General features: G+C 47.9%; 1 protein-coding gene across 1 annotated transcript; it reads left to right on the top strand.

The window, feature by feature from the left end:
• The first annotated feature begins 1,617 nt into the window (after nt 1-1,617).
• RAD51AP1 (RAD51 associated protein 1) lies at nt 1,618-12,977 on the top strand. Its single transcript, XM_073567790.1, has 9 exons — nt 1,618-1,981; nt 3,279-3,328; nt 4,085-4,214; nt 5,211-5,320; nt 5,778-5,867; nt 6,059-6,214; nt 8,190-8,339; nt 9,058-9,180; nt 11,640-12,977. The coding sequence occupies exons 1-9, from the start codon at nt 1,965-1,967 to the stop codon at nt 11,765-11,767; spliced, it is 954 nt and encodes a 317-aa protein (XP_073423891.1). The 5' UTR covers nt 1,618-1,964; the 3' UTR covers nt 11,768-12,977.
• The last annotated feature ends 712 nt before the right edge of the window (nt 12,978-13,689 follow it).

The following is a 13,689-nucleotide window of genomic DNA, read 5'->3' on the forward strand; positions in this document are numbered from 1 at the left end:
GTAAATGTGCAATCTATGAAAATATAAAAATCAAGCACATGGAATTTTTTTCAGGAGGTTAAAAAACAAAGGATTTCTAATGAAAACCACTTATTTTTTGGATAGCTTTTGGAGGAGTTTGGGGTTTCCTGAAACCGTTTTTCGGGTACAATCACACAATGTCTTTAAGAAGACAACGGTGCACCGCCAATGTTTTTATCTAGGTGAAACTTTTTTTTTTTTTTTTTTTTAATGAAGCGACTTTGCTCGAGGTTTCGCCGTCGCTTTTTCAAGTGCTCAACAGCTGGTGTCTTTTTTTTTTTTTTTTCTCTCTATAATTTATGCTAGGGGCTGTCTGAAATATGACGATGCTGCTTCTCTTATCCACTTCGCAGTTTCTGATGCAGCTAAAAGAAGTAACAAAGGACTGAACATACGCCCGGAAATTTAGTTTTTTGCATTGCTGTGCGCTATGCTCGTTTTCTTTGCGGTGCTTTTTCAGGTGTAATCCGCCTGAAAAAGACGTCACGTATAAATACCCCTTCAAGTGTTTTTTGGAGGGTTTTTTTTTTTTAAAGGGTTTTTTCTTTGTAGCTTTTTGATTGGACGTTGCCTAATTTGGAGCATTTTTGCAACAGAAAGTGGTTTTTTGTTTTTTTTGTAATAGAAATGAATAGGACCCGCTCCCAACGACTCCTTAAAAAAACTCCACGTGCGCAGACCCTTATGGGGCGGATGTGCAGTACATGGACATGACCTATAAAGTTGACAGAGCTGGCTGTACAACTTGGCAACTGAGGACTTCTAGTCAGTACCGGGAACAGCTGATCAGCGGGGGGCGCCGGATCCCACCCATCAGACATTGATGACCTAGCCTTAGGGAAGAGTCATATAAATCGAGACCGGATTCAGTGCCAGGACCGGCCGGCAGCTCGAAGACCCGAGCGTCACAGCTTGATGTATTTCTATGCAGTGGGTCCGAAAGCCGCCGGACAGTCCAGGCACTGGGTTCCGATTTTTATGGCCCCCTGACTCTTCCCTAAGGATAGGCCAGCAATGTAAAAGGCCCAGACATCTCCTTTAAGACTTTATCAGGGTCTCCCCCTTGCGAAGGAAATGGAATCTGTGGGTCCGCATTGCATCAAGTAGGAGGCTAATTAACCATATACGACCTATACCGGTATTTATAAGTATCTACGTCTATTGTTGGCTGTAGACTGAGTTAACTGAGGATCCGTCAGTGAGCTCGGTCTGATGGTCTGACAGGAGAGTTTATGAGAACTCTTTTATCTGTCTTTTTCTGATTTATGACTACAAATCACATTAAGTTTGATTTCCTAGGATAATAAAAAGCCAAACGTTGCAACATTTTTTATTGAAACCCAATAATAAAAATTAGTTTGGGGCCATGGGCCATTACTTTGCTGAAATTCTACCGGTAGCCGGTAGGTGTCTCACTCCTTGTTGCAAGCTTTGGCCACATCAGCACACAAAACTATCAGACCTCTCTAGACAGGTGAGAGTCTATGGTAAGGTCATGTGGTAAGGTCATGTGATCAGCTCCATCGGTTACCAAGGATACGAGAATAAGCGGAAAAACTTAGAAGCATCTGTATCACGTGATCACCCAGCGTAAGTTCCTTCCGGGCACATTCGTCATTATACCTCTTTCATGGACAAGTCGGTGTTTTTAATTAATATTTGCGTTGTTTACTTACCGTGACTGACTTATCGGGCTCCAAATTGTAGTGTAAAGATTAAGTAAGAGGAAGATATGTTTTTTAATAGCATTTTGTGACGAATGTGCGAGCGGGAATGGTCAGAAGCGAAATTTGCGCGGGATGTTTGAGCTCATTCGGGGGCTGGGACGGACAGTGTGAGACAGAGAGAGGGTGTGCGGGGCGCCGGGGGCGGCCAGAGCCGGGGATGAGCGCTCATAGAGGGGGCTACTAAGAAGAAAGCTGCCTGCTATCCAGCTCCGCACAATGGACAGGCCGGCCAGGTGAGCGATTAACCCCTCCAGGTAGCTTTTTTTTTTTAACTGTTTCCTAATTGGTTACATTTTATATTTTGATTTTTCCCAGAGGCAGCGACATCAAATATAAGTTTTTTTTCCCCTATAATGTTGTTTTATGCCCCCCATGATCATCTGATCACTTCTACCCCATACTGTAATGTGTCAGTACTGCCGCAGGCAGGAGCCACTAAATGCGGTCAGTGATTGGCCGCCGCGTGCGCCCTGCGGTCAGTGATTGGCAGCCGCGTACGCCCTGCGGTCAGTGATTGGCAGCCGCGTACGCCCTGCGGTCAGTGATTGGCAGCCGCGTACGCCCTGCGGTCAGTGATTGGCAGCCGTGTACGCCCTGCGGTCAGTGATTGGCAGCCGCGTACGCCCTGCGGTCAGTGATTGGCAGCCGCGTGCGCCCTGCGGTCAGTGATTGGCAGCCGCGTACGCCCTGCGGTCAGTGATTGGCCGCCGAGTACGCCCTGCGGTCAGTGATTGGCCGCCGTGTACGCCCTGCGGTCAGTGATTGGCTGCCGCGTACGCGCCGCGGTCAGTGATTGGCAGCCGCGTACGCCCTGCGGTCAGTGATTGGCCGCCGCGTGCGCCCTGCGGTCAGTGATTGGCCGCCGCGTACGCCCTGCGGTCAGTGATTGGCAGCCGCGTACGCCCTGCGGTCAGTGATTGGCCGCCGTGTACGCCCTGCGGTCAGTGATTGGCCGCCGCGTACGCGCCGCGGTCAGTGATTGGCAGCCGCGTACGCCCTGCGGTCAGTGATTGGCAGCCACGTACGCGCCGCGGTCAGTAATTGGCAGCCACGTACGCGCCGCGGTCAGTGATTGGCAGCCGCGTGCGCCCTGTGGTCAGTGACTGGCAGCCGCGTGCGCCCTGTGGTCAGTGACTGGCAGCCGCGTGCGCCCTGCGGTCAGTGACTGGCAGCCGCGCCGCGGTCAGTGATTGGCAGCCGCGTACGCCCTGCGGTCATTTATTGGCAGCCGCGTGCGCCCTGCGGTCAGTGATTGGCAGCCGTGTGCGCCCTGCGGTCAGTGATTGGGGTTATTTAGTTCCGGTTGTTGCCGCCAGAAGCAAAGATATACATCATGGAGCACGAAGGGGTTAATGCAGAGTCGGCTGGTATGTCTGCTATTTGTAGTCCCCTTTTCCTGCCTCCAGTCACCTCCATGTTGATGTCGGGCCACTATAGACACCAGGTGTAAGGCCACTCTTGTGCTGGTGACGGGTTCTCTGGTCTTACTCTATCATGTCATTAACTCTGAGCCTGAATGATATTTTTCAGGAATAAAAAATCAGTGGATTATTCCCAGTTTTTGGACCTGGAAGATGACGGTAAGTGAAAAATAGAACGTAATGTTTGTGATTTGCCATATTGGGGTCGGTCCTCACGGGTCAGCTCGCTTGTAGCTGCCTTTTGAGATAATCTGCTAATAAAGCGTACCTGTAGTTTCAGGTAAACTGTTCAGTATAAGCGTTCCTACGTGTGCATGAAGATGATGTTTCTGGCCATTACAGACTCTGAATCCTGCATTTTTCAACGATTTTCCGCTCTGCAGGCTTTCTCATAATATTCATATTGTCTCTGAGCTGGTGGAGTGAGACCAGCTGCTATGATCTCTCCCATACACAGCACACACAGATATGTGCGATTCCAGCTCTCCTGTCTATTGTTGCACATGTTCAGCATCAACAGAAGAACGAAGGACATTATACAGCAGTTCCGAGCAGTGTAGATGTGAATCCAGCTCTGGGTTGAGATAAACACTAGAAAGCGGCAGTACTGTCTTTGTGTCTATCTCTCCTCTATAGACTTGATAAGCAGGTGTAATCTGATCCCTCAGTCTTTCTGTGAATAAGAAGGATTTGATCTGTTTTTTTTTTCTTCTGAAGTAGATGATGATTTCAATGAGAGGGAAAGAAGCGGCTTATAAGTGGAGAAAGAAGCTGATTTGTCTGATCAGATGTATTACAAAGTTTCTCCTATTCGCTATTCCTATTAATTTACGTAACATTTTGTTGAAATGTCACCAACCATATTTATATATTTTTCTATTTTCCATACACTCTCTCTCTTTTTTTTTTTCGTAGACGAGGATTTCGCTTCATCGGCACCTGTAAGTAAGAAAGCGCGTGTAGAGACGAAGAAGGAGAAAAAAGATAAACCAATAAAGAAAAATAATAAAGAAGAGACCATAGCGACGAATTCCCAGAAAAAGAGGTGAGTGAGGTGCACATGTCACAAAATGGGATATTGTGTCCCCTGAGCAGACCCCCAAGGATCGGACCCCTGTTGTTTATTGTGACCACAGCTTGGAGTGATGCTAGTGCACGCGGGGGAGAACAGATACTGAAGTGACTGCAACTCGCTGGACAGCAGATTATTGTTTGGGCAGCTGTATCACCCAGGGTGCACTAGCTCCTCAACATGGGAAGAAGAGTATTGCTGCACTGCCCCTTTAGTTTGACAACCACTTCTCCAATATACTTCAATTATTTATCTTTTATACTTTCCATGACTTTTCATTTGAGAATCCCCAGTGCATGCTGGTATACTCGAACGAGACGTCATCAGGGGACCAGGGCTTCAATCACTGCTGCAGCTGCTATGCCTAACCCGAAACAAAGCGTCATCAGTGACGTCCCTTTCAGGGACTGCTTAATTAAGCATCTGCCGATTGTCAATTCCAACGCATCATCAGTATGTATCTTTGAATGCATAGTGACAGTACGTTCCCTCGCTGTCTCTAAAGTGAAGTGACGAGCCAACGAGAGAGCGCACTGTCAATGCAAATTGTAAACGAAAGAATACGGCAATGCGGGAGATCAGAGACCAGTCCCTGAAATAGAGGTCACTGATGATGCTTTGTTTCAGGGTGGGGAAAGCAGCTGAGGCAGTGATCGAAGCCACGGCCCCCCGATCACGTCCTTTTTGAGCAACCCAGCATGCACTGGAGATTCTCAAGCAAAAAGTCATTTGATGTTACAGTAGAGAGGGAACAGTGCATAATTTCTAATTGAAGTATATTGGAGAAGTGATTACAGTATTGAATTAAATGAAAAGGCATTTAGTCTGAAATTCACCTTTTGGTTTCAGGCCTCCCCTTTAAGGCGGTACAATGAGGTTAGCACTGTGCAGATTACAACGATTTGTCACATTTCGGGTATAGTCAGGTTTCCAGTTTCATCGGTGCCTTTTTTTTCGCCTTTTACCCAGGCTGCCTCTAGAAGACAAGCTGTATCAGCGAGATTTAGAAGTGGCTTTGGCGCTGTCGGCGAAGGAGACGTCCGTCATTATAGAGAATGATGAGAATATTCCCAGAAATGGTATATATTTGTTATTATCGATTCATGTTCGGGGCCTGCAAGAAAGTATTGAAGAAAACTCCTCATTAAAGGGTTTGACCGGTGAAAATAAACAGCACTTAATGATCGGTGGAGGTCTGACCCCTGGGATCTGTACTGATCTACATCACCGGGGAGGGCACTTTTATACCTGTGGTGGAGCCCATGCTTTTCCTGCAGCCCAGGTCGGACCCCCACCGGTCAGCAAGTGATCACCTATACTGCTGACAGTTTATAATTGATTGCGTAGTGAGCGCACCGTGACACACGGCTCCTTGAAGGCGATCACGCTGGCACTACTGTTGCGCCCATACGATCGCCAGCAGGATGATGGGAGTGATCACCGCCTCGATCCGGACAGTTAACCCCCTCCCCCCGCACCGCCTTTGTTTGGCCTTTCACTTACTTTGTGCATTGTGAATCTCGCTGTCTTATCCAGAAGCTCCAGAAGACGCCTGTAGGTTTATTAAAGATCCTGACGTGTGCGAAGCATCCTTCTCAAATTGCAGCGTTGACAGCAGCACACTAGGTAATTGATGTTTTTTGGAGGGGGGCTTTAAACATTGAATCCTACTAGTCTCTGGAAAAAAAAACTTTTAATTTTATCTTAAACACTTTCTGCTTTATTTTTTTTATATTTTTCCTGATGTCAGCTGATGTCCATCTATTGAATCCCGGGCTGATGGTGGAGATTTACTTTCTGTTTTTTTTTCCCCACAGGTCTGGACGAGATCACAGACGAAAATGAAGACCCCAGTAGAGGCAGAAGTCGCAGACAAGCTGCTTGTAAAGCCATTACTGAGCAGAGGAAACTCCTGACGGAAGAAAGCGGGGATGAAGAGGATGCCGAGGAGTTTAAGCCAGACACAATGGCGGGTATGTACACAGTAGGAGTAATAGGGAAATCATCCTGTCCTGACATGTTCATGTTCACACCTGCAGATGACAGGACTATATAATGCGCAGTGGGGCTGCACAGGATGCAAAGTAGTTAGATGACCGCTACTTGTATAGTCTGGGAGTACAGGCATCATTATTATATAAGAATCTGACGCCCACCCTCCCATCATCTGACTTAAAGGGGTTCTCTAGGTTTCTTTATGTTGATGGTCTATCCTTAGGATAGGTCATCAGCCTCAGATTGGTGAAGGTCTGACATCTGCACCACCACCGATCAGCTGCCACAGGATGTACGGTGCCGGTACACCAAAGCTCCATAAGCTACGCTGTGGCAGTTTTCAGGAACTGCAGCTCAGCTTAATTGGGGTGTGAGACCTGAGGTGTTGGGACCTGGTGACAGCTGATCCTCGGGGTGCGGGATCTGGTGACGACTGATCCTTGGGGTGTGGGATCTGGTAACAGCTAATCCTTGGGGTGCGGGATCTGGTGACTGCTGATCCTTGGGGTGCGGGATCTGGTGACTGCTGATCCTTGGGGTGCGGGATCTGGTGACTGCTGATCCTTGGGGTGTGGGATCTGGTGACGGCTGATCCTTGGGGTGTGGGATCTGGTAACAGCTAATCCTTGGGGTGTGGGATCTTGTGACGGCTGATCCTTGGGGTGTGGGATCTGATAACAGCTAATCCTTGGGGTGCGGGATCTGGTGGCGACTGATCCTTGGGGTGCGGGATCTGGTGGCGACTGATCCTTGGGGTGCGGGATCTGGTGGCGACTGATCCTTGGGGTGCGGGATCTGGTGGCGACTGATCCTTGGGGTGCGGGATCTGGTGGCGACTGATCCTTGGGGTGCGGGATCTGGTGACGACTGATCCTTGGGGTGCGGGATCTGGTGACGACTGATACTTGGGGTGTGGGATCTGGTAATGGCTGATCCTTGGGGTGTGGGACCTGGTAATGCAGGGTTCCCCAAATCCGGTCCTCAAGGCCCACCAACAGGTCATGTTTTCAGGATTTCCCCTGTATTGTACGGGTGATGCAATTATCACCTGGGCAATACTAAGGAAATCCTGAAAACATGACCTGTTGGTGGGCCTTGAGGACTGGAGTTGGGGAACCCTGCGGTAATGGCTGATCCTTGGGGTGCGGGATCTGGTGACAGCTGATCCTTGGGGTGTGGGACCTGGTAACAGCTGATCCTTGAGATGTTGAGCTCCCACTGATCTAATACCGATGACCTGTCCACAGCTCAGGCAACCAATATCAAATTCTCAATTTTTTTTCTAATTTGATTTCTTGTATTTTTTACCAACAGGGATTTATTCATTTTTAACCGAATATCTTCTATGTGTCACAGTACACAGCAGAATGAGTTACAGGTGGATCTGTCAGAGAGCTGCGACTATTATCTTCTGACCTGGTAAAAGGGGATCTTTGATGAAACCATAATTTTCGGCCTTAGAGACCCTGACTGACTCACTGGTAACTCTGCTGTCCTCTGAGTACTATGAAACATAGAGGATATAGAAGCCAAACGGTTCACCATTTTTAGGGTATGTGCACACGCTGCGGATTCTGCTGTGGATCCGCAGCGGATTGGCCTCTGCGGATCCACTGCAGAACCGATAGCAATATACAGTACAATATTATCCAATGGGTTTTAGAAATCGCAGTGCACATGCTGCGGATTTTTCTGCGGTTTTAAATCCGCAGCATGTCAATTCTTTGTGTGGATTCCGCAGCGGTTTGACACCTCTTCCATTGTCCAGGTCTCAAACCGCAGGGGAAAACCGCTGGTAAATCCGCAGTGGAATCCACACTGTGTGTACTCACCCTTAATGACACACTATTGCAAAAAATGCTTTTTAGCCCCCCCCCCCTAAAAGAAACACCTGCATCCAATTAAACAAGAAGCTTCAGCTAAACCCGTCCACCCGCCTTCTCTTTTATGCAGTCGGGGACTCTGAGAGCGACGTGAGTTTTAGCGACGAAGAGGAAGAATTTGAAGTTAAAAAGTCTAAGAAAGCGTCAACCACAAAAGTCACTAAGCAAAAGGCAAACAGCGGAAAAAAGGAGAAGACTGTGACAAAGGCACCGAAAGCGGGTGAGGAGCGGAGAGCGCCCCGGTCTGCATCATGGGAGCCGTCAGAGCTATACAACAGTATAGTAACAGTCTAAGGGTCCGGCGGGGAGGGCTGCACTCTGCCTGGCATCCGACTGAATTGGACATAATAGGAAGCGCCCTGAGTCTGTCGCTCTCAGCCCTCAATTTGCTGAAAGGAACTGACAAGGTTTCGCTCCTCAGTCATTCACTCACTTGTCCTTATTTGATTCTAAGGCAGTCACAGTTTGTATACCATACAAAATGAGTATTTTGGTAAATGCGTGTGTGTATTCTAGTATGTAGTCTCAATGTCACCACAGGCAGGATTATAACACCTCTATATACAGTAGATAACACAGGATCCACCATTCACAATAGGTGATGTCACAGCTCACCTCCTCCCCCTCCTGTACCATGCCTGATAACACAGGATCCATCATTCGCAATAGGTGATGTCACAGCTCACCTCCTCCTGTACAATGACTGATAACACCTCTATACACATTAGATTATTCATGATCCACCGTTCCCCATACCATAAGTGATGTCACAGCTCACCTCCTCTGTATAGATGAACACCTTGCCCATAGAGCACAGACCTCTCCTAAAGGGGAATATAGCCAGTTCGGCTGCCGGTAATCAGTAATATGGCTCCTATAAACTCTGCTTTTCCTGTTGCAGATGACAATCTTGAATTATTTTACCTTTTATGCCACAGTGACTGTGAAAATAAAACCGATGCCAGCAGAGAAGCCCCCCGCCAGTGCACCTGCTACTTTTAAGTCGGCGTTACCCTGTAGTCCTCCGGTGGGCGTGAAGAGACCGGCATGGACGCCTCCAGGTAAGCTCCGACAGCCATGCCAGGTATGTCCAGTGGCTCCACCATCGCAGATCCTCCTTCCATCTCTGCTTTCACCATCTTGATAATAAGCATTCGGCGGCAGAAGACTCCTGATCACGTCCTGTTTTCCATTTTTCGTTTTTTTCCTCGCAGAGCCATAACTTTTTTATTTTTCCTCCAATATTGGCCATGTGAGGGCTTGTTTTTTGCGGGTCCAACATGTAGTTTTGAACGACACCATTGATTTTACCATATCGTGTACCAGAAAACTGTTTAATAGTCCCCTTAGCGGACTTGAAGCTGCGATCATCCGATCGCCTGTGCTATACATACACTGCATCAGCCCTACTATGTATAGCAGAAATCACGATCTTCTATGAACGCCGGCCACAAGCCAGCGTTCATAGGAAGATCGTGATGGCCGGCACGGGAGTCTTCAGCAGACCCTCTGCTGTCATGGCAGCCCATCAGCGCCTGCAGTCACTTGATGGGTGGGATGAATGACGCATTTCCTGTCTGCGTGTGCTAAATGCTGCACTCACCATATATTTTACATGCTCTTTGTTTCCTGGCACATTCAACTTTGATGTGGTCTGTAGTCCTAAATTAGCAGAGAAGAGCTGAGAAAAAGACAGATAAAAGAGTTACAGCCTCTAGTCACAGTGTAAGAATGAGCTCACTGCTGGATCCTCAGTTAGCTCATTCTGCAGCCAGCAACATAGAGATTATGGAAGGCAAACAGTGCAACATTTTTTTAATGAAACCCAATTACAAAAATGATTTTTAGCACCAATAAAAACACAGTGGGGCAAAAAAGTATTTAGTCAGTCAGCAATAGTGCAAGTTCCACCACTTAAAAAGATGAGAGGCGTCTGTAATTTACATCATAGGTAGACCTCAACTATGGGAGACAAACTGAGAAAAAAAAATCCAGAAAATCACATTGTCTGTTTTTTTTTCATTTTATTTGCATATTATGGTGGAAAATAAGTATTTGGTCAGAAGCAAAATTTCATCTCAATACTTTGTGATATATCCTTTGTTGGCAATGACAGAGGTCAAACGTTTTCTGTAAGTCTTCACAAGGTTGCCACACACTGTCGTTGGTATGTTGGCCCATTCCTCCATGCAGATCTCCTCTAGAGCAGTGATGTTTTTGGCTTTTCGCTTGGCAACACGGACTTTCAACTCCCTCCAAAGGTTTTCTATAGGGTTGAGATCTGGAGACTGGCTAGGACACTCCAGGACCTTGAAATGCTTCTTACGAAGCCACTCCTTCGTTGCCCTGGCGGTGTGCTTTGGATCATTGTCATGTTGAAAGACCCAGCCACGTTTCATCTTCAATGCCCTTGCTGATGGAAGGAGGTTTTCACTCAAAATCTCACGATACATGGCCCCATTCATTCTTTCATGTACCCGGATCAGTCGTCCTGGCCCCTTTGCAGAGAAACAGCCCCAAAGCATGATGTTTCCACCACCATGCTTTACAGTAGGTATGGTGTTTGATGGATGCAACTCAGTATTCTTTTTCCTCCAAACACGACAAGTTGTGTTTCTACCAAACAGTTCCAGTTTGGTTTCATCAGACCATATGACATTCTCCCAAAACTCCTCTGGATCATCCAAATGCTCTCTAGCAAACTTCAGACGGGCCCGGACATGTACAGGCTTAAGCAGTGGGACACGTCTGGCACTGCAGGATCTGAGTCCATGGTGGCGTAGTGTGTTACTTATGGTAGGCCTTGTTACATTGGTCCCAGCTCTCTGCAGTTCATTCACTAGGTCCCCCCCGCGTGGTTCTGGGATTTTTGCTCACCGTTCTTGTGATCATTCTGACCCCACGGGGTGGGATTTTGCGTGGAGCACCAGATCGAGGGAGATTATCAGTGGTCTTGTATGTCTTCCATTTTCTAATTATTGCTCCCACAGTTGATTTCTTCACTCCAAGCTGGTTGGCTATTGCAGATTCAGTCTTCCCAGCCTGGTGCAGGGCTACAATTTTGTTTCTGGTGTCCTTTGACAGCTCTTTGGTCTTCACCATAGTGGAGTTTGGAGTCAGACTGTTTGAGGGTGTGCACAGGTGTCTTTTTATACTGATAACAAGTTTAAACAGGTGTCATTACTACAGGTAATGAGTGGAGGAAAGAGGAGACTCTTAAAGAAGTAGTTACAGGTCTGTGAGAGCCAGAAATCTTGATTGCTTGTTTCTGACCAAATACTTATTTTCCACCATAATATGCAAATAAAATGAAATAAAAAACAGACAATGTGATTTTCTGGATTTTTTTTTCTCAGTTTGTCTCCCATAGTTGAGGTCTACCTATGATGTAAATTACAGACACCTCTCATCTTTTTAAGTGGTGGAACTTGCACTATTGCTGACTGACTAAATACTTTTTTGCCCCACTGTATGTAAAAAAAAAATTGTGGATATCCTTTAAACTTGTTTCTCTCCGCAGCTTCCTCTGGAGCAGCGCGGAGTCCGCTGGCTGGGGTAACCGTGAAGTCTCCTAATCAGGGTCTGCGTCTCGGCCTGTCAAGACTGGCGAGGGTGAAACCATTACATCCAACGACTGTCCTGCACTGAACGCGAGACCCGATGTATAGACTGAGCGCCGTACCCAGCGCCGATGCCGTCACACAGCGCAGACGTGTGCGCAGGGCGAGGACTCGTACGTCTCTGACTGCCTCCGACTGACGGACTCCTTTACTATAGGAACAATCCCCCTGCTGACCGTGACCCCAATATTCAGGGCAGGTTTCCTGATATATCCGGACATTTGGATCATCGGTCTATAAACGTCGGCCATTTCTTGCTTTATATTTAGAGACGATATTTTAGGAACCAAATCCTGGACCTAGGGGGGATTCAGACACGTCGCGCCCCTCATGTTACACATCAGATGTATAAGGGGGAACAAGGACGATCCTATGTGATCACATTTTAGCTGCCATTTCAAGCCTAACTACAGGTTAACGAAACCCATTTGCAAAAATTTACTTTTTTAGTCCAGAATACATTAATTTACTCCCTGGAAGGTGGATGTTCCAATAGATGTACAGATTCATATAAGCCCATGATGCAGCCATGGAATGGACGCTAAGCTGTAGTCACCTGATTTATCCCCGAGGGGGAGTCCACAAGGGGTGGCCAGAAAACTCCGCCGGCATTTCGGCAGCATATAGCCGGCCGCCCCATTCCGTCTCACCCTTAGAGGACGTGGGAGGCTGCACGTTGAGGAGTTCTTAGCTCCTCAGAATTTACAAATCTGGGCTGCAATGTTCGGACCGGTTGTGGGGCTCCTCGCTGGCCACGGGGGGATTGTCTCTGGTCATGGGGCTCCTTGCTGGCCGTGGGGGATTCTCACAGGCCGAGGGGCTCCTCAATGGCTGCAGGGGAGTCTCAGAGGCCGAGGGGCTCCTCCCTGGCTGCAGGGCTACCCCACAGGCTGTGGGGTTCCTCACTGGTCGCGAGGCTCCTCCCTAGTCTCGGGCCTACTCACAGGCCATGGGCCTCCTCACCTGAACTCTGCATCCTCATAGACTGATACCAGGCTGGTGAGTTATGAGACCCCCGGCCGGTCCGGACCATTATACCCTCATGAATAAAACCCGGCTTTGAAGCCACAGTGTCGTCTCCTCCTGTTCCCCGTTTTCTTTGTGCTCCTTGCCCCCATCTCTTCTCTCTTTTATTGTCTATAAATGTCTGTTTTTGGCCCAGATCTCTGCTGTGACCCAGAAAGGAGAATCCCACTGTAATATAATCTGTCCATAAAGGAATAAAAGTAAAGATTTTAGCGTTTGCCTCTTTGCCTTTTTTATTAATGTGCAGCGCTACAGACTAGGTTTGCGCTAGCTAAGCAGTGGGTTGAGAATCACCAGTGCGCCCCCTGCTGGTGAGGCAGTAAATCCTAGCTAAGGTCATGTTGCAGGAGGGAAAGACCATCGGCACATGTAGTATTACCCCCACATGGCAGCCAGGTGCCCCATATATCACGGATTCATACACCCCCCCCCCCACCTCCATCAGTGGCCTTGTTTCAGTGCGTCATTCCACAACTTTATATTTACCCCTTCGCAACCGAGGACGTACATGTAAGTCATGGTGAAAATCACCCCCCTTTTGCCCCATTAAAAATTAAACAAAAAAAATGCTCCTATTTGGTATCGCCGCGTTCAGAATCGTCCGATCTCTCAATATATAAAGTAAATTAATCCGATCAGTAAACGAAAAAAAACAACACGCAAAAATTACGTTTTTCTCTAATCCACGACAGGACACAGGAGGTTGCCTCCCCATCCTAATTAGGGACAGGAAAGAATAGGTTAAATAGCCCTCCCCTTTCCCCTAATCCCCAGTGTTTTCCTGTCCCTAATTGGGATGAAGAGGTTCTGTGTGCTCCGCGGATGGGCCGGCGAAATCCCGGGATTTACCTTGAGCCGGGCAGCCGGGTCGATCGTCCTGGACCTTCCTCCCCGGGCGCTGCTCCTACCGCTGGCGAGACCCGC

The sequence above is a fragment of the Dendrobates tinctorius genome, unplaced genomic scaffold (genome assembly GCF_039654945.1).
Source record: "Dendrobates tinctorius isolate UK_male_01 unplaced genomic scaffold, ASM3965494v1 ptg000020l, whole genome shotgun sequence".
NCBI classification, from domain to species: domain Eukaryota; kingdom Metazoa; phylum Chordata; class Amphibia; order Anura; family Dendrobatidae; genus Dendrobates; species Dendrobates tinctorius.